Source organism: Metopolophium dirhodum, chromosome 7, assembly GCF_019925205.1.
Source record: "Metopolophium dirhodum isolate CAU chromosome 7, ASM1992520v1, whole genome shotgun sequence".
NCBI lineage: Eukaryota > Metazoa > Arthropoda > Insecta > Hemiptera > Aphididae > Metopolophium > Metopolophium dirhodum.
Window position 1 is genome coordinate 28675275 of NC_083566.1, and position 23006 is coordinate 28698280.

Consider the following 23006-nt stretch of genomic DNA (forward strand, 5'->3'; position numbering starts at 1 on the left):
CGCGTGAACGGCTGGACCAATTTCGCTAATTCTTTTTTTGTTGTGTTCGTAATTGTCAGAAAAAGGTTCTTATGTAAACAATTTTAGAAAAATCCACCGGAAATGTAGACAATTTGGATGTCAAAAAATACAACATTGGCGCCATCTGTCCAGAAAAAAATAAACTAAATAATTTAAAGGTGGGTAAGTGGATGTTGCTTTGCTGTAGAGTAGGTTACAAGTTCGTCACTGTAATGGATGGTGTTAAATTTAAATTCAATGATATAATATCATTGTATAAGAAAAACAATTCTGAGCGAAAACGGTCAGTCAGCCTATGATATTACCAATTTATTTGATGGTATTACTGTGAATATAGTAATTTATATATAACCTATTTACGTGGAGCCTTGTTTTAAATTTTCAATCCTTAGCCATAAAAGTTAAACATTTTATACATTTTTAACTACAAAATAATTAATAAATTATAAATTTGATAAATGTTGTCAACATTTGAAATTTAAATGCTTATAAAAAAAAAATTGTGCCTATGTATTTTTAATATTTTTCAACTGCTATAAGAACGATATATCAGGAGCCTTATATTAAATTTTCACGCTTTTTTACCTAACAAATACAATTTTATTGATATTTATAAAAAAAAAATTAAAAAAATGAAAACAGACAAAGTCCATAAACAGCTCAAAAGAGTCAAATTATTTTCAAAATTTTATCGTGTATAGAAAATGCTAATACAAACATTCAGTGAAATTTTCAAGTATCTACAGTCATACGTTTTTTAATTACAACAAAATAAGAAAATCGTTACATAAGATAACGAGTGAATATCAAATGTTGTAAAAATATGAATTTCAAACGCTCATAAAAATTTAATTTGACTTTCTTGTAGACATTTTTTTTTTGATAAAGGTAGACTAACTTATGGATAATCTTGTATTACATTTTAAAATCTCAGATTTAAAAAGAAAATTTTTATGAATTCTCAACACAAAATAATTTGCTAATTTTCGTGATTTTTCCGTATTTTGTCAAGATTTGAACTTTAAATGCTTATAAATAAAAATTGTGACCAAGGAACCAAAATCCAAGCCTTTTTACTGTCCTAAAAGGTGATGACACAAAAAAAAAAAATAAAAAACAAAACACACATCATTTAGTAAAATAAAATATAGTTGCAGATTAAATTAATAATAGTATATTGTATATTGCTTGCTATTGGTTACGGGCATGATTGTTGTTTCGTATTATTATTTTTTGTCAATATATATATATATATATATCTTCTAACTATATAAATGTGAAATGAAAATCTTTGTACTTGGTAAACTCTGGAACTACTAATCAAATCTTCTTAATTTTTTTTTTTAAACGAAGAAGATTTTTTGGAGAAGATTTCAATGAAAAACAATTTTAGGAGAATCCATCAGAAAAGTAGGAAATCTGGATATCAAAAATACAACAGTGACACAACAGGTTAGGTTAGGATTTTGTATTAATTGATTATATTAATCCACCATAGGTAGAATATTACAAACTTGGTATAACTTTGATACTTAAGAGTTAAATCATACACTCACGTACAAACAGCACGGGGTCCGTGATCTACCGCAGGTAGATTACCTAACTGATAATATACTGCTGCGAATCAGAATTTTTATTCCAGGCAACGGAAAAGTTAAGATTAATTTTGTACACCATACACCGAATATTAAATAACGAATTGAACAAAGTTTGAGTCATATTGAGTTGGAACATTTAACGGGCAACGAAGTGCACGGGTTCAGCTAGTATGTATATAAAAATGGAGCGTGGAAAATGTATGTTAGCTCATCAATCGAGAACGGCTGGGCCTATTTGGCTGATTATTTTTTTGTTGTGTTCGTAATTTTCAGGACAAGGTTCTTATGAAAGGAAACTTTAGGAAAATCCAGCAGAAAAGTAGGAAATCTAGATGTCAAAAATACTACAGTGGCGCCATCCGTCCAGGAAAAAATAAACTAAATAATAAAAAATTTAAGTTTATTATTGGAGATTAAAATAATAATAATAATAATAGTGTATTATAATATATATTGGTTGCTTTTGGTTAATTGGACATGTTTGTTGATTTGTATTATTATTTTTTGTCAATATATTTATACGTAAGAATAAATGTTTGTGTGTGGATTAGACATATGGAAAAAAGATAAGCTAATTAAAAAGGGTAAAATTTGTTTTTTTTATTCATTGGATTTTATTACTGTTGGGTTAGGATTTCGTGCTAATTGATTATATTAATCCACCGTAGGTGGAATTAAGTAAAAGCGACAAACTTGGTATAACTTTGACACTCTAGAGTTAATTCATACACTTACGTACATATAGCACGAGTGCCACTATTGTATACTATTTTTTTACCACCATATACAATAAAAACTAATTTTCTGTGAAATTGACTAAAAAAGTTGAAATCCATTCAGTTGGCAAATCATTATGGCCAGCGAGACTTCCAGTTTCGGACGGCTATCAAAAGCAATTCAGAGATGTCTGGAGGAGGAAGGATCAGTGGAAAATTTCAATCAAACTACATACAGAGATGAGGAGGGGCTGTTCGTAGTAAGTCTACCGAGGAAAGAAACAATGAATCAGTTGGGTTCTACGATGGCTATGGCGACATACCGGTTCCTCAGTGTGAAACGCAAATTGCAGTACGATGAGAATTTGAGAACGGAAACACAACTTTTATAAACGAATATATCGAAATGAGGCATTTGGTAGAAGTCGTTGATGAACTAGCTATACCAAAACCATCTTTTTACCTACCGCATTATGCAGTCCTTAAGACTGATGGATTGGGATAAACCGTTGCAAATAGCCATGCAAACTAAATGGAGCATCTTCTACCATAGCTTAGGGCAGTTGAAGGTACTAGAAATTCCAAGGAAAGTGATTCCAAGTCTATCAAGGAACATCAAAGTTCATGGTTTCTGCGATGACTCGGAGGAAGCGTACGGCGCGTGCATCTATGTGCGTTCGATAGATGGCAACGGAATATGGAGTTCAAGACTCTTGTGTTCGAAAACCCGTGTTTTACCTTTGAAAGCGACTACCATTCCACGTTTAGAACTGAACGAGGCGCTATTACTTGTCGAATTAGTCAACAAGGTGTCAGGGTCTTGGGGCTTTCAGTTGGAAAATTGTCAATTATGGACTGATTCGATCGTAGTCTTGAGCTAGATAACAAGTCAGCAAACCAGATTAAAATCTTATTTTCTTAATCGAATATCTCAAATTTTGGAATTAACTGAAGCGGACCAGTGGCACTATGTACGTACAGCTAATAACCCCGCTGATGTTATTTCCCGTGGCATAAGTGCCAAGGAGCTTTTGGTAGCAGATCTCTGGTGGCATGGACCAAGATGGATGTCAGATTAAAAAAGTCAATGGAATGTTTCAGAAGTACAATTAATCAAAGTTGAAGAGATACCGGAACAACGTACAGTGGTTTCTCTACCACTAACCAAACTCTTCAATACTTTCTCGAACTGGCACAAACAAGTACGTTCAGTAGCATGGCTTTTACGATTCATAAGGTATATGAAGCTAAAAAAACTATTGAATATCCAAAGCATTTATTAGTTTCCAAGTTACAAGGCACTAAAGCCGCTGTGGTTAAATAAGTCCAGAGTGAGTCGTTTCACAAGGAGATAAAATCATTAGAATCTGATAAGGAGCTACTGCAAAGAAGCAAAATCAAGAATTTGCAGCCATTCATAAAGGACTGTCTAATCTATGTCGGTGGGCGTCTATTAGTACTACCAGCGAGCCACAAAATAACGGGTTTGATATTTGATGATCGGCACCAAGAATTACTACATTGTGGACTGCAGGCTTTGTTAGCCGAAATAAGAAGAATGTATTGGCCACTGAGAGGACGAATAATGTCACGTTGTGTTCAGTGTATAAAGGCAAAACCTAAGTTTTTGTTACTACTGATGGTCCCATTACCAAAGGATCGAGTACAGTGCTCTCGGCCCTTTGCTATCACTGAAGTAGATTTCACGGGCCCAATTGTTATCAGATTGCTGTTTTTGTGTGCTTTTCGACAAGTGCAATTCACTTAGAAGCTGTAAAAGACCTAACAAGTGTTGCATTTATAGCTTGCTTACATCAATTTATGTCCAGGCATAGAAAATGTATGAGAATTTATAGCCACAATGGTACCAATTTCGTTGGAGCGCAAAAAGAACTTACTGGTTGAATCTGCCGGGTACTAAAAATATTATTAAGTACGCCCGGACACCAGATATACTTCGCGCGCACCACTAATCACCTACCGACTCTTGTACACTATGACCTATGGTGTGTTTGTGTGTGAGTAACTCAGTCGGCAGCGGTCGGGATCGCCTCACGAGTACCAACGAGCTACGTAATATGAATGTAGTGTGTATGTGTGTATTTGTGTGAGTGTGTGCTTAAAAGAAAACTAATAATAAAAGGTAACACGTTTCAAGTACCTAAATAATTAGTTGCTGTATAATTCACAATATCAATAAAAATGTAACTATATTAGAATCACAGCAACACAATAATATAGTTTTATAAAAAACGTATAATATAAATAATTAATGGGTGGTCCTTACGACCAAGATAAAATATAATATTTATACGGCCCTTCCGGTACGATAATAATTAATATGACAAAAATATAATGATAAAATAACTCATAGTTTGTGGAGCGCAGTCTGGCCAGCTGGTCCTAGCTATATAATGAAAATAAGGTTTCACACACACACAAGATAAAAAAATATAATAAAAATAATAATTTTGGCGATTCGCGCCTTGCCAACAATATAATAATAATAATTTTACGTGGCGCTCCTACGCCGCGACGATCAGCGCACGCGGCTATAAAAACAATAATAATATCAATAAGCGCACCGTACACAGATCAAAAAAAAAATACAATAATAATTTACATGGCGATTTGCGCCAACATAACCAATCTTATACTGGCAATTCGTGCCGACAAAAAAACTATAATTAATTTATAAAACGGCGATTTGCGCACGTAATAATGGGTGTTTCGATTACACTGTGAAAAACCATACTGACGCATTTGCGGCGGCCTATGTGACCGATACCGCGTCGCGGCCTAATCTACATATTATATAATATCTAGAACAATATAAAAATAAAAATGAATAATACTCAGGTGTGCGTGCGAGTGTGTGTGTGAGCCGGTCGGTGGAGGGATATATGGCGATACGGTGGCAACAATTAACAATTAAAATTAAAGCGTTTCCTGGCGTCGACACTGGTTACATGGAGAAAATTGATAAGCGAATGGAAGAAGAAGAAAGCAAATGGAGATTCAATCCACCATCAGCTTCTCATTTTGGGTGACTTCGGACAATATAGATATTTAAAAAAAAAATGTAATGAATTGAAATAAAAAAAACCCCATACTTTTATCGCAAATACAACATAATTTATTAAATATTCTAAAAAAATTATTATTTACTTTTCTATAAACATGTCAACTTAAAATTTATTTTTTACTTTTCTGTTTTTACTTACTGTGTTGTCATTTTTTTATAACTAACACCATCAACGACATTATAAATAACATTAGGATTATAATTCTAGTTTTAGATTTTCAATCCTGAGCTATAAAATTTGAACATTTTATAAATTTTTAACTACAAAATAATTATTAAATTTTAAATTTGATACATTTTGTCAACATTCAAAATTAAATTTTTTTTTTTTTTTAATTTAATAATTTATTATTAAAACTACGAAATCACATACAGTGGAACAATGTAACAATAAATTATTAATTAATCTGCCTCATTCAGCAATGCTTGTTGCGAGGTAGATGAGTTGATAGTGTACAATATAATATTTTTAAAAAAGGTGGGTAAGTGGATATTATTGTAAATAAAGTAATTTATATATAACCTATTTACGTGGAGCCTTGTTTTAAATTTTCAATCCTTAGCCATAAAAGTTAAACATTTTATACATTTTTAACTACAAAATAATTAATAAATTATAAATTTGATAAATGTTGTCAACATTTGAAATTTAAATGCTTATAAAAAAAAAATTGTGCCTATGTATTTTTAATATTTTTCAACTGCTATAAGAACGATATATCAGGAGCCTTATATTAAATTTTCACGCTTTTTTACCTAACAAATACAATTTTATTGATATTTATAAAAAAAAAATTAAAAAAATGAAAACAGACAAAGTCCATAAACAGCTCAAAAGAGTCAAATTATTTTCAAAATTTTATCGTGTATAGAAAATGCTAATACAAACATTCAGTGAAATTTTCAAGTATCTACAGTCATACGTTTTTTAATTACAACAAAATAAGAAAATCGTTACATAAGATAACGAGTGAATATCAAATGTTGTAAAAATATGAATTTCAAACGCTCATAAAAATTTAATTTGACTTTCTTGTAGACATTTTTTTTTTGATAAAGGTAGACTAACTTATGGATAATCTTGTATTACATTTTAAAATCTCAGATTTAAAAAGAAAATTTTTATGAATTCTCAACACAAAATAATTTGCTAATTTTCGTGATTTTTCCGTATTTTGTCAAGATTTGAACTTTAAATGCTTATAAATAAAAATTGTGACCAAGGAACCAAAATCCAAGCCTTTTTACTGTCCTAAAAGGTGATGACACAAAAAAAAAAAATAAAAAACAAAACACACATCATTTAGTAAAATAAAATATAGTTGCAGATTAAATTAATAATAGTATATTGTATATTGCTTGCTATTGGTTACGGGCATGATTGTTGTTTCGTATTATTATTTTTTGTCAATATATATATATATATATATCTTCTAACTATATAAATGTGAAATGAAAATCTTTGTACTTGGTAAACTCTGGAACTACTAATCAAATCTTCTTAATTTTTTTTTTTAAACGAAGAAGATTTTTTGGAGAAGATTTCAATGAAAAACAATTTTAGGAGAATCCATCAGAAAAGTAGGAAATCTGGATATCAAAAATACAACAGTGACACAACAGGTTAGGTTAGGATTTTGTATTAATTGATTATATTAATCCACCATAGGTAGAATATTACAAACTTGGTATAACTTTGATACTTAAGAGTTAAATCATACACTCACGTACAAACAGCACGGGGTCCGTGATCTACCGCAGGTAGATTACCTAACTGATAATATACTGCTGCGAATCAGAATTTTTATTCCAGGCAACGGAAAAGTTAAGATTAATTTTGTACACCATACACCGAATATTAAATAACGAATTGAACAAAGTTTGAGTCATATTGAGTTGGAACATTTAACGGGCAACGAAGTGCACGGGTTCAGCTAGTATGTATATAAAAATGGAGCGTGGAAAATGTATGTTAGCTCATCAATCGAGAACGGCTGGGCCTATTTGGCTGATTATTTTTTTGTTGTGTTCGTAATTTTCAGGACAAGGTTCTTATGAAAGGAAACTTTAGGAAAATCCAGCAGAAAAGTAGGAAATCTAGATGTCAAAAATACTACAGTGGCGCCATCCGTCCAGGAAAAAATAAACTAAATAATAAAAAATTTAAGTTTATTATTGGAGATTAAAATAATAATAATAATAATAGTGTATTATAATATATATTGGTTGCTTTTGGTTAATTGGACATGTTTGTTGATTTGTATTATTATTTTTTGTCAATATATTTATACGTAAGAATAAATGTTTGTGTGTGGATTAGACATATGGAAAAAAGATAAGCTAATTAAAAAGGGTAAAATTTGTTTTTTTTATTCATTGGATTTTATTACTGTTGGGTTAGGATTTCGTGCTAATTGATTATATTAATCCACCGTAGGTGGAATTAAGTAAAAGCGACAAACTTGGTATAACTTTGACACTCTAGAGTTAATTCATACACTTACGTACATATAGCACGAGTGCCACTATTGTATACTATTTTTTTACCACCATATACAATAAAAACTAATTTTCTGTGAAATTGACTAAAAAAGTTGAAATCCATTCAGTTGGCAAATCATTATGGCCAGCGAGACTTCCAGTTTCGGACGGCTATCAAAAGCAATTCAGAGATGTCTGGAGGAGGAAGGATCAGTGGAAAATTTCAATCAAACTACATACAGAGATGAGGAGGGGCTGTTCGTAGTAAGTCTACCGAGGAAAGAAACAATGAATCAGTTGGGTTCTACGATGGCTATGGCGACATACCGGTTCCTCAGTGTGAAACGCAAATTGCAGTACGATGAGAATTTGAGAACGGAAACACAACTTTTATAAACGAATATATCGAAATGAGGCATTTGGTAGAAGTCGTTGATGAACTAGCTATACCAAAACCATCTTTTTACCTACCGCATTATGCAGTCCTTAAGACTGATGGATTGGGATAAACCGTTGCAAATAGCCATGCAAACTAAATGGAGCATCTTCTACCATAGCTTAGGGCAGTTGAAGGTACTAGAAATTCCAAGGAAAGTGATTCCAAGTCTATCAAGGAACATCAAAGTTCATGGTTTCTGCGATGACTCGGAGGAAGCGTACGGCGCGTGCATCTATGTGCGTTCGATAGATGGCAACGGAATATGGAGTTCAAGACTCTTGTGTTCGAAAACCCGTGTTTTACCTTTGAAAGCGACTACCATTCCACGTTTAGAACTGAACGAGGCGCTATTACTTGTCGAATTAGTCAACAAGGTGTCAGGGTCTTGGGGCTTTCAGTTGGAAAATTGTCAATTATGGACTGATTCGATCGTAGTCTTGAGCTAGATAACAAGTCAGCAAACCAGATTAAAATCTTATTTTCTTAATCGAATATCTCAAATTTTGGAATTAACTGAAGCGGACCAGTGGCACTATGTACGTACAGCTAATAACCCCGCTGATGTTATTTCCCGTGGCATAAGTGCCAAGGAGCTTTTGGTAGCAGATCTCTGGTGGCATGGACCAAGATGGATGTCAGATTAAAAAAGTCAATGGAATGTTTCAGAAGTACAATTAATCAAAGTTGAAGAGATACCGGAACAACGTACAGTGGTTTCTCTACCACTAACCAAACTCTTCAATACTTTCTCGAACTGGCACAAACAAGTACGTTCAGTAGCATGGCTTTTACGATTCATAAGGTATATGAAGCTAAAAAAACTATTGAATATCCAAAGCATTTATTAGTTTCCAAGTTACAAGGCACTAAAGCCGCTGTGGTTAAATAAGTCCAGAGTGAGTCGTTTCACAAGGAGATAAAATCATTAGAATCTGATAAGGAGCTACTGCAAAGAAGCAAAATCAAGAATTTGCAGCCATTCATAAAGGACTGTCTAATCTATGTCGGTGGGCGTCTATTAGTACTACCAGCGAGCCACAAAATAACGGGTTTGATATTTGATGATCGGCACCAAGAATTACTACATTGTGGACTGCAGGCTTTGTTAGCCGAAATAAGAAGAATGTATTGGCCACTGAGAGGACGAATAATGTCACGTTGTGTTCAGTGTATAAAGGCAAAACCTAAGTTTTTGTTACTACTGATGGTCCCATTACCAAAGGATCGAGTACAGTGCTCTCGGCCCTTTGCTATCACTGAAGTAGATTTCACGGGCCCAATTGTTATCAGATTGCTGTTTTTGTGTGCTTTTCGACAAGTGCAATTCACTTAGAAGCTGTAAAAGACCTAACAAGTGTTGCATTTATAGCTTGCTTACATCAATTTATGTCCAGGCATAGAAAATGTATGAGAATTTATAGCCACAATGGTACCAATTTCGTTGGAGCGCAAAAAGAACTTACTGGTTGAATCTGCCGGGTACTAAAAATATTATTAAGTACGCCCGGACACCAGATATACTTCGCGCGCACCACTAATCACCTACCGACTCTTGTACACTATGACCTATGGTGTGTTTGTGTGTGAGTAACTCAGTCGGCAGCGGTCGGGATCGCCTCACGAGTACCAACGAGCTACGTAATATGAATGTAGTGTGTATGTGTGTATTTGTGTGAGTGTGTGCTTAAAAGAAAACTAATAATAAAAGGTAACACGTTTCAAGTACCTAAATAATTAGTTGCTGTATAATTCACAATATCAATAAAAATGTAACTATATTAGAATCACAGCAACACAATAATATAGTTTTATAAAAAACGTATAATATAAATAATTAATGGGTGGTCCTTACGACCAAGATAAAATATAATATTTATACGGCCCTTCCGGTACGATAATAATTAATATGACAAAAATATAATGATAAAATAACTCATAGTTTGTGGAGCGCAGTCTGGCCAGCTGGTCCTAGCTATATAATGAAAATAAGGTTTCACACACACACAAGATAAAAAAATATAATAAAAATAATAATTTTGGCGATTCGCGCCTTGCCAACAATATAATAATAATAATTTTACGTGGCGCTCCTACGCCGCGACGATCAGCGCACGCGGCTATAAAAACAATAATAATATCAATAAGCGCACCGTACACAGATCAAAAAAAAAATACAATAATAATTTACATGGCGATTTGCGCCAACATAACCAATCTTATACTGGCAATTCGTGCCGACAAAAAAACTATAATTAATTTATAAAACGGCGATTTGCGCACGTAATAATGGGTGTTTCGATTACACTGTGAAAAACCATACTGACGCATTTGCGGCGGCCTATGTGACCGATACCGCGTCGCGGCCTAATCTACATATTATATAATATCTAGAACAATATAAAAATAAAAATGAATAATACTCAGGTGTGCGTGCGAGTGTGTGTGTGAGCCGGTCGGTGGAGGGATATATGGCGATACGGTGGCAACAATTAACAATTAAAATTAAAGCGTTTCCTGGCGTCGACACTGGTTACATGGAGAAAATTGATAAGCGAATGGAAGAAGAAGAAAGCAAATGGAGATTCAATCCACCATCAGCTTCTCATTTTGGGTGACTTCGGACAATATAGATATTTAAAAAAAAAATGTAATGAATTGAAATAAAAAAAACCCCATACTTTTATCGCAAATACAACATAATTTATTAAATATTCTAAAAAAATTATTATTTACTTTTCTATAAACATGTCAACTTAAAATTTATTTTTTACTTTTCTGTTTTTACTTACTGTGTTGTCATTTTTTTATAACTAACACCATCAACGACATTATAAATAACATTAGGATTATAATTCTAGTTTTAGATTTTCAATCCTGAGCTATAAAATTTGAACATTTTATAAATTTTTAACTACAAAATAATTATTAAATTTTAAATTTGATACATTTTGTCAACATTCAAAATTAAATTTTTTTTTTTTTTTAATTTAATAATTTATTATTAAAACTACGAAATCACATACAGTGGAACAATGTAACAATAAATTATTAATTAATCTGCCTCATTCAGCAATGCTTGTTGCGAGGTAGATGAGTTGATAGTGTACAATATAATATTTTTAAAAAAGGTGGGTAAGTGGATATTATTGTAAATAAAGTAATTTATATATAACCTATTTACGTGGAGCCTTGTTTTAAATTTTCAATCCTTAGCCATAAAAGTTAAACATTTTATACATTTTTAACTACAAAATAATTAATAAATTATAAATTTGATAAATGTTGTCAACATTTGAAATTTAAATGCTTATAAAAAAAAAATTGTGCCTATGTATTTTTAATATTTTTCAACTGCTATAAGAACGATATATCAGGAGCCTTATATTAAATTTTCACGCTTTTTTACCTAACAAATACAATTTTATTGATATTTATAAAAAAAAAATTAAAAAAATGAAAACAGACAAAGTCCATAAACAGCTCAAAAGAGTCAAATTATTTTCAAAATTTTATCGTGTATAGAAAATGCTAATACAAACATTCAGTGAAATTTTCAAGTATCTACAGTCATACGTTTTTTAATTACAACAAAATAAGAAAATCGTTACATAAGATAACGAGTGAATATCAAATGTTGTAAAAATATGAATTTCAAACGCTCATAAAAATTTAATTTGACTTTCTTGTAGACATTTTTTTTTTGATAAAGGTAGACTAACTTATGGATAATCTTGTATTTTTTATGGAAAATTTTTATGAATCATCAACTCAAAATAATTTGCTAATTTTCGTGATTTTTCCGTATTTTGTCAAAATTTGAACTTTAAATGCTTATAAATAAAAATTGTGACTAATGATTTTTAATTTTTTTCATCTGCCTTTGAAACAATAACCTAGGAGCCTTCTATTAAATTTTCAAGCTTTTTTACTCAACAGATAAAATATTATTGATATTTATAGAAAAAAAAACTAAAAAAAATGGAAATTGACAATGTCCGTAAACAGCTCAAAATAAGTCAAAATATTTGGAAAATGTTATGGTGTATAGAAAATGCAATAATAAACATTCATTCAAAATTTCATGTCCCTATAGTAATTTGTTTTAGAGTTACACCAAAAACAAAAATCGATTTTCTCAAAAACAAATTTTGCGTAAAAATTCCCGTTTTTCCTTAATTTTTCTTTTGTTTTTCACGTCGCTTTTGAAAACTACAGGGAAATTTTTTCTTTTGACCCCCCCCCCCCCCCCCATTCACTTTCCTATCAGAAAAGTTACTGTTGAAGAAAATCCAAGCACTTTTACTGTCCTAAAAGGTGATGACAGAGACAAAAATAAAAAAATTAATAATAAAAAAAAAAAAACACACATCATTGTAAAATCAATACATTCATCGTTCCACTCAGAATCTAAAGCAAAGATTAATAAAAATGAAAAGATTAAACAAACAAGACTTAAACTAAAATTTTTGATTACCGGCAATATTAAATACTTAAATTCTATAAAATATACACTTATTATATTACTTACCACTTTGGTGTTATTTTAGTAAAATTTTTAATTCTTTCAAAGTTTAGTTTTTTTATACTTTTACGTCTCGACGGTGCTATCCGCCTTTTATTAGAATTACCAACTTTATGGATATCCATTTAAAAAAATGTAACAAATCAAATGTGTAAACCCGGAAAAAATACACTACAGTCTATAGAAGTACAGTAGTCAACTGAACACTTTCAATTGCATAGACGCATAATAAATTTGTCAAAAATAGTAGTTACAATATCATTTTTGTTATAATATAATATTGTGTAGAGAGAGTAAAGTAGGTAAAATTTACAACAATGCAGCTAGCCGCTAGGTGCTCCAGCTGACGGTGTGAACAAACCATACACTTTTTTGTAAAACCCTTTTCCGAATTTCAAATGCTACGAAGTCAATAATGGTCGTACACCCATAAGTAATACACTGTTTGAAAGGTGATAACTTTTCCTATGTTTTGTTGGAAACCGATTTCTGAAAATAGCATTAACAAGCGAGCATTACTGCATAGAAAAAGACCATTTTGTAAATACTGATTTGCTTATATTTTAGATAATTAATTACAATAGCAAATATCTGATACCAACCAAACATAGCAAAAACTACCACCTTTCAAACAATGTATTACTTATGAGTTTACGACTATTACTGACTTCGTAGCATTTGAAATACGAACGTAATATTTTCAATACAAAACGACTGGTGTTGCACCCTCTTAAAGTCTAAAGAAAAAAAGCACTGATCTAGGATGACCACATAAATCTATCAACCATTTAGCATATAGATATGTTTCTATCCCCAGGATCTCTGTTAATAATATATAATAATATATAGGTAATAGCATTGATTTTATAATATACTACAAATACTATGAATATATTATAAAATCAATGGTGATAGGTACAACTGAGTAGTAAATGCTTATAAAAAGGTATTCAAAATATATGCATTTTGGTAACACATGGGTAATATGAATATCTACTAGTATTAACCTCAATATCAACATATTATGAATTGTATTTAAAATCCATACATTAATTAATAATTAATAATTATTATTCGTTAATTGTAACACTTTGAAAGTATTATGTATGATAATTTAGTGAATTAACTCTCACATTTTTCATATATTTTTTTTTGCAATAGGAAATTTAAAAATAACAATAGTTAATAATATTAATAATTGTTTTTGATTAAAAGAAAGTATTTAAATACATGCATATAATTAATTTAGAACATAGAAGTCATTATGCAATGAAAAATTTTAAATTTTATTCCTTAAATCATAATATATTTTCAATTTTCTATAGCTTTTGTGAACAAAACTGTTCATTTATCGGCCTCTTTAGGACATACAGCGCTCCCGGTGGTGACGACTGTCTGTAGTAAAATTTTCAAACAAGTGACGGACACCTTATCAATACTCCTTGGGCCATACACGAGAATACGAGATAGTGTGATATGTTTTGTTTACATGGTCACATGGACAGCTGTGTAAATGTTGTATCCGAAGTGGTTTTGTTAAAATAACAATAATATTATTATCGTATTTGTGAGTGGCGTAGTTATAATGTTATAATCAGTATCATTATTCGCATAGTTTGTTCGAGTTTAGAAACATATCGTTCTAATACACGTGATGATATTATGATAGGACCATTTATTTTGATTTCAACGAGTTTGTCGTTTAAACCGTGTTGCGATCGTTTCGTTTTCCAAGTATCGTATAACGTTTTACCGGAAATCGGAATACGTAAGTAAAACGAATATCATTGGACTATTGGACATGAATTGTCATCGTTGTGTAAACGATTGAGTTGGCTCTTTGGACTATATATAAATATCTTTCACATGTACGGATATCGGTAAACATTAAGTATAAGTAGTAATATTATGGTTAAAAACGAAGAAATGCATTACATCGATTCAGACGACCAGGAAGAAAGCGTAGGTGGAAAGAAGATCACAGACAACAAGTGAGTCATATTATTGAAATATATTATTTTGTATTTTCATGTAGTGTATAATATTTTTACAGGGAATGATACTATAAAATTATGTGTAAAAAATAAAAATGGGTCAACTAGGTTCTTTTGTATTTTTCATGTTAATTCAATAACTTGTCATTTGTTGTTAAATGATAGGTAGTAATTTTTTATAAATGAAAAAATATAAACATTCTTTTTTATAAAACGGTAAGGTATGTTTATGTGTTTCCTTTCATTCAATTTACTATTTTTGGCGTAGTTATTCGATTCCTCTACAATATATATATACATTTTTAACATAATGTCATATCATGTAACTTAACTAGGGGCTATAATAACACAATGTCTATCTCTATAGCTGTACTATTTATGTATAAGCTATTAAATTGTAAACAATTAAATTCATGTTATACTAATGATAATAAAATCAAGAAATCTTATATCAATAAAAAATATATATAAATATGTATACCATGAGATCACTAAGAATAATATCGACAGCTAACATAGTAAATATCACTTGTCAATAGTTTAAAGATAACCTGAAGGACTTTAATTTATGTTGTCATTAACTGACCTAAATAGGCAAAGAATAAATTATTATATTATATTGATATTAAATATCAAAATGAATGATAAATAATAATATATTGTTTTTATCTTTGTTTTTATTGTACTCATGTTGATCACAATTATCACTATCCATAGTATATGTCAATAACAAGAATTTTATCTTAAAGATTTTAATATAATTGTATTTATGAATATAAATACATAATATTTTATATAGGTATATATATATTATTTAATTATACTTAAATGGCCATTATAAGTACCTACCTATTTTCTTTTACATAGTTATATTGATTTAGTGATAACCTTGTATAAATTATTTATGCAATATATCATTGAAATTATAACTACCTATTTAATTGTCTAGGTACCTATTTGAGAGAATTGTTGAGGAATTTAAAAAATATAGCTTAAAAAGCAATAATTTGTTAAAATATTTCTTTTTATTTAAATTCATTAGTTATAATATTAAAACAAAACAAAGTCAACACTGACAAGCTTTCAAGCTTTACCTATACTCTGTTCCATCTAAGAGTGAACCACTCGGCTGACCAAAACACGTTTTTTCCTCGCATCCCCACCACAATCCGGACATCAGTGAGAGCGTTAGCACAGACTCTGTTAATGACTTTCTGCCAATCACAAAACGCATAGCCATGGCATGGGGGGTCAGACACTGTTCGGCGGCTCAGTCTTTGTGCGCGAAAGTGGTTTACTCCTAGATGGAACAGAGTATATACCTCAACCTATACTATAGGTCATGACAAAGTAACAAAGTATGATTACAACAATCTGAATTTCGTTCAGTTGACGCAGAATAGGGTGAGAGTCATCCTTGTCATTTGATTGGTTTATATTAATTAATAATATACAGTTTACTCCCAATTATCCGTGGAATAGGGTGGCAGGACATCCACGGATAAACAAATTCCGCGGATAATCCGCAAAATTAAATTTTATAATAAAAACTAAATTGGAAATTGAAATTGAAAATTATTATTACATATGTATTATTAAAAAAGATACACATGTATGTACAATGAATGTATGTACAATGTACATGTATAATGAAAAATTAATAAAAATTATAAATTATTTATGTGCAAAAAAATCAGTCAGAAGTTGTTGTTTCTTTGTTTGAAAACTCTTCTTTTTAACTTGTGATTGAAGTTTTTTTAATAACATTTTGTCACACAGAGTTGTATTGTCTTGTTCTTCTAGATATTTAATGGTCCCGTCTATATGTTTTAGAGCTGCTTCATGGCTCACTTGCTTTACTTCATTTACTTCATCATTTTCTTCTTCTTCACCTTCACTTTCTGAAACTGTACCTAATGCTCCACTTACTATTTGTTCATCACTAAGACGCTCAAATCCTGGATCATTGGCATCACAATTTATCCACTCATTAATGTTTTCTTCGTCAACATTCTCTCCTCCAGTAAGAGATTTAGAAAAATTAGCCAAATCAAAAGCAGAGACTTCTTCTTCTTCCTCCCCTATCAAAGTATTTTCCACACTCGGTAAAATTTTTCTCCAAGACTTGACTAACGTAATTTGCTTAACTAACCCCCAAGCAGTATTTATGTCAAATGCTATCAAGAATTGTGTAATCTTTCCAAAAACTTTTAAGATCATTGCCCTCTTTAATTCTTTTTTTAAGTAAACTTGTTCTATAATTTTTCTTCATAGAAGCAATTACCCCCTGGTCCATGGGTTGGATGAGAACTGTGACATTAGGAGGCAAAAATTTGACAAAAATATTTCCATCTTCCGATTTTAAGTCAACTGGGTGGGATGGGGCATTATCGTAAAAAGCGTATTTTACGTCGTTATCGAGTTATTTGCTATGACAAATTCACAACCCAATTAAACCTATAATGATTTATAATGGCAAGATACAATACGTATATATTTTTTTGTATACATATAGATATGTAGACGATTCTGTGGAAGACAGCGTATAATCGAGAGTAAACTGTATATAATAATATCAAGGACCGATCAACAGCCGAGGAAGACTCCTATTTCTGATAATAGAGATGTAATGCGTATCACAAAATTGTGATCATACCTTGTTATTTCGTCATGCTTTAGGTACTCTATTTAGAACAAAAATATAACTGGACGTCAAAAGTGTATAGGGAAAAGTGGTTTCATTACACACTAGGCATACAGATAGTAGACTGTGGGGATGACGGACCAGCAGGAAATAAAAGCTGGTGTCTGCAAAAGTATATTCTTATTCTGAATTGAGTATAGTTATACATTTATTATAGATTTTAGCTTATTTCACTAATTATATTATAAACCCATTATATTTTTATAATTACAATTTTGTTGTGTAAACTTATTAAATTATCTAAAAAAAAATTCTCATGTCCATCATATAGATACTAATAATTTACTAAATTTTAAACTTATATAATTTGAGTCTTACACACAATATTATTTTTCATTGTGATATTAACTAGGTAAAGGATATAACTTACTGATAAATCATGGTGATGTTGGATGTACAGTGTACAATGTACATAGTTATGTAATACACATAATTAATAAGGTGAAGTGTTGAAGCCAGGATTATTTATAAAGTGTTACAATACTTATATTTGTGTCTCTAGACAAAGGATTTTCAAACTTTTTTAGATTTTCAGGGCACACTCAGAGATAAACACTGGTACCGAAGTCCATGTTATGATCGAGCCATATTTAAATCATAACTTTATTAGGATATAATAAACAATTAAGATGTTGATGCTGCAAAGTTCTAAAACTGCCCAACCACATTTTAAAAAGTTTGGCGCCACTAGGAAAAAATATACCTGATATAATTTATAATTTTATTAGATATGTATTGTAATTTGTAACTTGTAAAACAATGTATGGTAAAGTTTATCTAGACAAATTACAATAAATGTAAATAATTAATAACCAAAAACATCAAACTAATGTATATTTATACATACTAGTGTGTATGTACAACAAATAGGTACACAGAACACCTTGGGGGACTCCTGCTCACTTTATTAAAAAATTAAAAAGATTAATGTTTAAAATGGTTAGTATTTTGTATTTAGTGATAGTATTTGTGTTGTGACTTGTGTTAAAATATAATCAAAGGCTACAAAATTGTTGTTGTAGGTATATACCATATTTAAATTATAATAATAGTAGTAACTAATAATAATGTTTATGTACCTATAATTTTAATTTTAATTTACAGTTTAAATTTTGAATAAAATCAATAAAAAAAAATATGGTCATAAAAACAATTGTTTTTCAATGCACATACTGTGTTTAGTATCTTGCCTATCAAATATTCATAGCTAAACAAAAATTATCAATACCCCGAGGAGTATCGCACTGTTTATACTTTATTATAATTTATAATGTTATGCTAAACTTATAAAGTCAGTTCAAACAAAATATGAACTATAAGAAATACAATAATGAAGAAAAGAAATCTATTTTCTATAGATTTCATTTTTTTTTCAATTTAAAAATATAAAATTATGAGTGTTGTGTTATGATTTATTATTTTCCATAATGACAAATAAATCAGCACAACATTTGTTGTCCATCTATTCTACACATTAAAGGTGAGGTCAAACAGAGAGCAAGCTGCAATGGTGGACGGATGCGTTTGAATGTGCCTTAAAGCAAATCTTACACATATAATTTTTTAACTAAATTGGTAAATTAAGTAAATTTAACCAATTAAAACATTTACTAAGGAAGAAATTATATTTTTCCAAACTATACATATTTAATCATCAGGCAATGATTTTGGTAAACCATTTGTAGCAAAAATGTTATTATCATACATTTTTATCTTTATAAGTTTTTGAGAGTGATGTAAAAATTAACCTCTATATATATTTTACATATCTACCTATGTATAAAAATGTGTTATTAATTTATCTGATATTAATTTTCTAATTCTCTGCTATCATCCAAAATGTCTATATTATACTATTTTTATTGCTAATTAATAAAATTTATATTTTCAATTTTTTCTATTATGTATCATTTGTCATTACTTCAGTATAAAAAATTATTAATTTAGATTAGAGTATATGAAAACTAATCTAAATAACGATTTAAACATTTTCTATTCATTTGAGTACTATGTCGATTTGACAGGCAAGAATTACGTTTTTATTCTGTTTGTCTCTGAAAGTGATTTAGTAGTAATCTACATATTATTCTACATAGACATTAGACCACATTCCGAACTGTTCAGAATGTTAATTTTGATATTCGATGTCGGGCAAGGGTCGAAGTCAAACAGATTCGTCGTCGTCTCCTCGTACACTGTTCAGTACATATTAAGTAAATATATTTACTACACTTTGATCGTGTGTCAATATGTGTTTTTTTTTTTACGTCACAAAAGATCCATTGTTCTTTTTATTTAGTCTGTTCGCGTCCGTTTGGCAACCCAGCCAAAATCCTGGAGACGCTCTCGCTGGAACGACTATTAATAAACGCTATATAGTTGACAGTCGCGCGTCTCCGTCCATTCGGTTTACACGCAAAACTGCGCGTCGCAGTGTCGCGTAGTCGAGTACTATATGCTTATAGGCTATATTATTATACCATATCGTTATAATATGGATCGTTTATACTAATTTGATTTTTATTGTTTTATTATTATTTAACCGTTTTGAGTCTTTATTTAAAAATTATTATTCAGCTTGCTCATAGCAGATAACACTCAATTCTTAAACAAAAAAATCCACTTCAACGGTGTAAATATTTACTCAGCAGTGCCGCGTCTTAATAATAATTAAACATGACGTATAAATGTATAATATCTAGTCGAACTACATGCACTACTAGACTACTATTACTGCCTACGTCGACTTATATACGCCATAATCACAAGGAATAATAACTCGACTCGTGCAACAACACGCACAGTCCCGAAAACCGTGTCGCGATCTATAAATTATATAAATTGTGCTCCCCCCGATTGCGTAATATTATTATTGTTTCTCAATAATAATTATTGTCGTCGTCGTTTCCGCTCGCGTATACTCTATACTAATAATATTGTATTATAAGTTATAACGATCGAATTTGTTCACATGCGTGGCGTGTCCGGCCCAGGCGGTTGGTTAATCAATTAAACCTCGTTGGACGGGAAAAAATTATCTACAATTCGCAATGAACTGCGCCGAATATTAAACATACAATCGGTCATCATTTTAATTGTTTATTACCGTGGCGATTGCATCGTTACACGCGACATGTCGTTCGCACACAATCGCGACAAGAGGAGATCCGTGTCGCCGTCTTTTTCGTGGCAATACAGTACGGCCGACTGTCGTGAGTGTCGTCATGGATCTGTCCCGTCCCGTTGCAGGACGAGGAGACCACAACGGTGTTCCAGCGTCGTGGCGGCGACAACTTCGGTCGTTCCCGGGCAGTTGTTAGCGGCCCCGGACTGTGGGACGGCGCTGTTGATCTATCGGAAAATGTGCGCGTGCCACTTGCCGGAATGCCCGAAGTAAGCGTATAAAACAAAAGTCCACACCTGGCCCACCTGCAGCAGTACTGTGCCCTGCACAAAACAGTGCAATGAAGGGCCGGTCGACGATGTCGTATATTTTACACTCGTAAAATAAAATATCGCTGTCGTTTCTCCGTCGGTCGCGTATAATAATCGTAAACGCCAAAGCTCGGGTATTAAACGTCGTTTTGTTTAATATGCTTGCCTATGTACAATATGTGACGCGCAGTTCTAATTATCGCGGGCCGTAATCGTTAATCGTTTGTTTCTTCTTTTTAACCTTATTTATGTTGTATTGCTTTTTATTTCCATTCCTGTTTTATTTCTGTATACACCGTGTTCGATTCGTTAGAATATATTTTACAGTCATTTTTTCCTACACAAATACCGCAGTTATATCAGACGATCTACAGCTTACGAAACTATTCGGAAATACCTCTAAATCCAAAATTAGGTAGAAGTTTTGTCAACTTCGTATGTGATTTATACATAATGATATAATATTTATGCAGGTAACCTTTTGAAATAACAATAAAATAAACTACCCTATTATGGTGCATATTTGACAAGCCTGCATAAACTTGAGTCTTCTGTTTAATTATTTAGTTCGATTTAGTTAAGGACTTAAACGTAAGTGTCTGTATATTTGTCGGGAATGTTTGTTTTACCTAGTCTTAAGAAACTAAACAAATTTAAATACTTCGATAGTTAAAGAAATGTGTGTAATATAGAAGTATCTATGATATTATAATTTCAAAAGAAAAAATGTCAAAAAATTTGAACTATAGATATCATATTATTTTTTGTTTGTCGTTGTATAGTCAACACTCATTATTAGTCATTACATATTTATTTAGCAAATATTAATCAGCTTTGTGCAGCCAATGAGGTAACATTTAGCAGTATAGCTGTTATATTTATTTAATGATATAACATTTTGCACGATTGTGGGTTGACGGTGTAGGCAAAACTTTAAATAAATTAAGTAGGTTAAAAAATACTAAAATAATGTTAAAAACTGAATGCCTATTTGATTTGATATAGAAATCTAGCACATATATAAGCATGTGAGATTTAAGAATAACACATCTTTTTTAGTTGTATACTGTGTAGTATTGCGACACCAGTTACTAATTTGTTATATATACAAATATATATTATATATACCTAAGTGGCTAAGTACAATTTGTTTAAATTTTGTTTGTTATTAATACAGAAAATACTATAAAAGTATTAAATCACATTATTATATAGGTAGCCTTGAAGGAGTCCAGTAGGTAGGCATTATTTATTATTTCTTCCTACTATTCAGTATTATATAATACTATCACACATAATTATTGGAGGACCTCCCCCCCCCCCCCCCGTTTTGACGTATACGACTTACGAGTATAATGTATAATATATAATATATAGTATATAATTTTTAAGCTGCATGGATATATAACCGTATACCTAGGTACATAATATTAGTATATTACATATGCGTGATGTTGTTGTAGACTATAGTTAGGTACTTTTTATAAGCAATAGCCATTAAAATTATTCTTTTATTTTGTCACATTTAAACATTATCATATTTAAGTACAGCTTTCGTTTGTTAGCGAAACGTTTTTCTTAGTATTTTAAACAAGAAAAGTCGAATCGAATGAAATAATTTACCATTACCAAAATAACAAGGTCCTAAAATGTATGTCTATGTGTAATGTATAGATAATATACACAAATTATATATAAGTGTAGTATTAAATGCAGGAAAAAATGTCTAATTTTAAAAAATAATCTTTATTAAAATTAATTACACAACGTTTTCCCACATTATATTATGCCAGCCAAGCATTCAAATAAAAAAATGTATCAACCCGTGTTTGGTTAAAAGAATGTAGTTGTATAAAAAAAAGTCATTAAAGATTGTACTGTGAGTCAGTATGAACACTTGTCATGACTGTGATTAGACTGACTAGACTAATAAATTGTATGTATATTGTAATCCGTAGCAGATGCGCATTTATTTTACATAAAGCTAATAAATTCTTTTATTTTTAATCAT

At 30.9% G+C, this 23006-nt stretch overlaps 3 protein-coding genes across 4 annotated transcripts in view; all 3 read left to right on the forward strand.

Annotated features, from left to right (window-relative positions):
- Positions 1-2808: 2808 nt before the first annotated feature.
- Positions 2809-3216, forward strand: LOC132949159 (uncharacterized). Its single transcript, XM_061019932.1, has one exon. The coding sequence runs from the start codon at positions 2809-2811 to the stop codon at positions 3214-3216; it is 408 nt and encodes a 135-aa protein (XP_060875915.1).
- Positions 3217-8378: 5162 nt separating this feature from the next.
- On the forward strand, positions 8379-8786 carry LOC132949160 (uncharacterized). Its single transcript, XM_061019933.1, has one exon. It carries the CDS (start codon positions 8379-8381, stop codon positions 8784-8786), a length of 408 nt encoding a protein of 135 aa, XP_060875916.1.
- Positions 8787-14416: 5630 nt separating this feature from the next.
- The window catches only part of LOC132948236 (tight junction protein ZO-2), a 42899-nt gene continuing 34309 nt past the window's right edge, over positions 14417-23006 (forward strand). Inside the window, exon 1 of one of the 2 annotated variants that reach the window (XM_061018625.1) lies at positions 14417-14853. In XM_061018625.1, coding sequence (XP_060874608.1) covers positions 14771-14853 — 83 coding nt within the window. In that variant the 5' untranslated portion in view covers positions 14417-14770. Of the gene's footprint in view, positions 14854-20273; positions 20954-23006 lie in introns of those variants that run through there. The other variant, XM_061018624.1, reaches the window with a different exon arrangement.

Coding starts and splice junctions, on each gene's coding strand:
- LOC132949160 (XM_061019933.1), top strand. CDS start 8,379: ATGCAGTCCTTAAGACTGATGGATTGGGATAAACCGTTGCAAATAGCC.
- LOC132949159 (XM_061019932.1), top strand. CDS start 2,809: ATGCAGTCCTTAAGACTGATGGATTGGGATAAACCGTTGCAAATAGCC.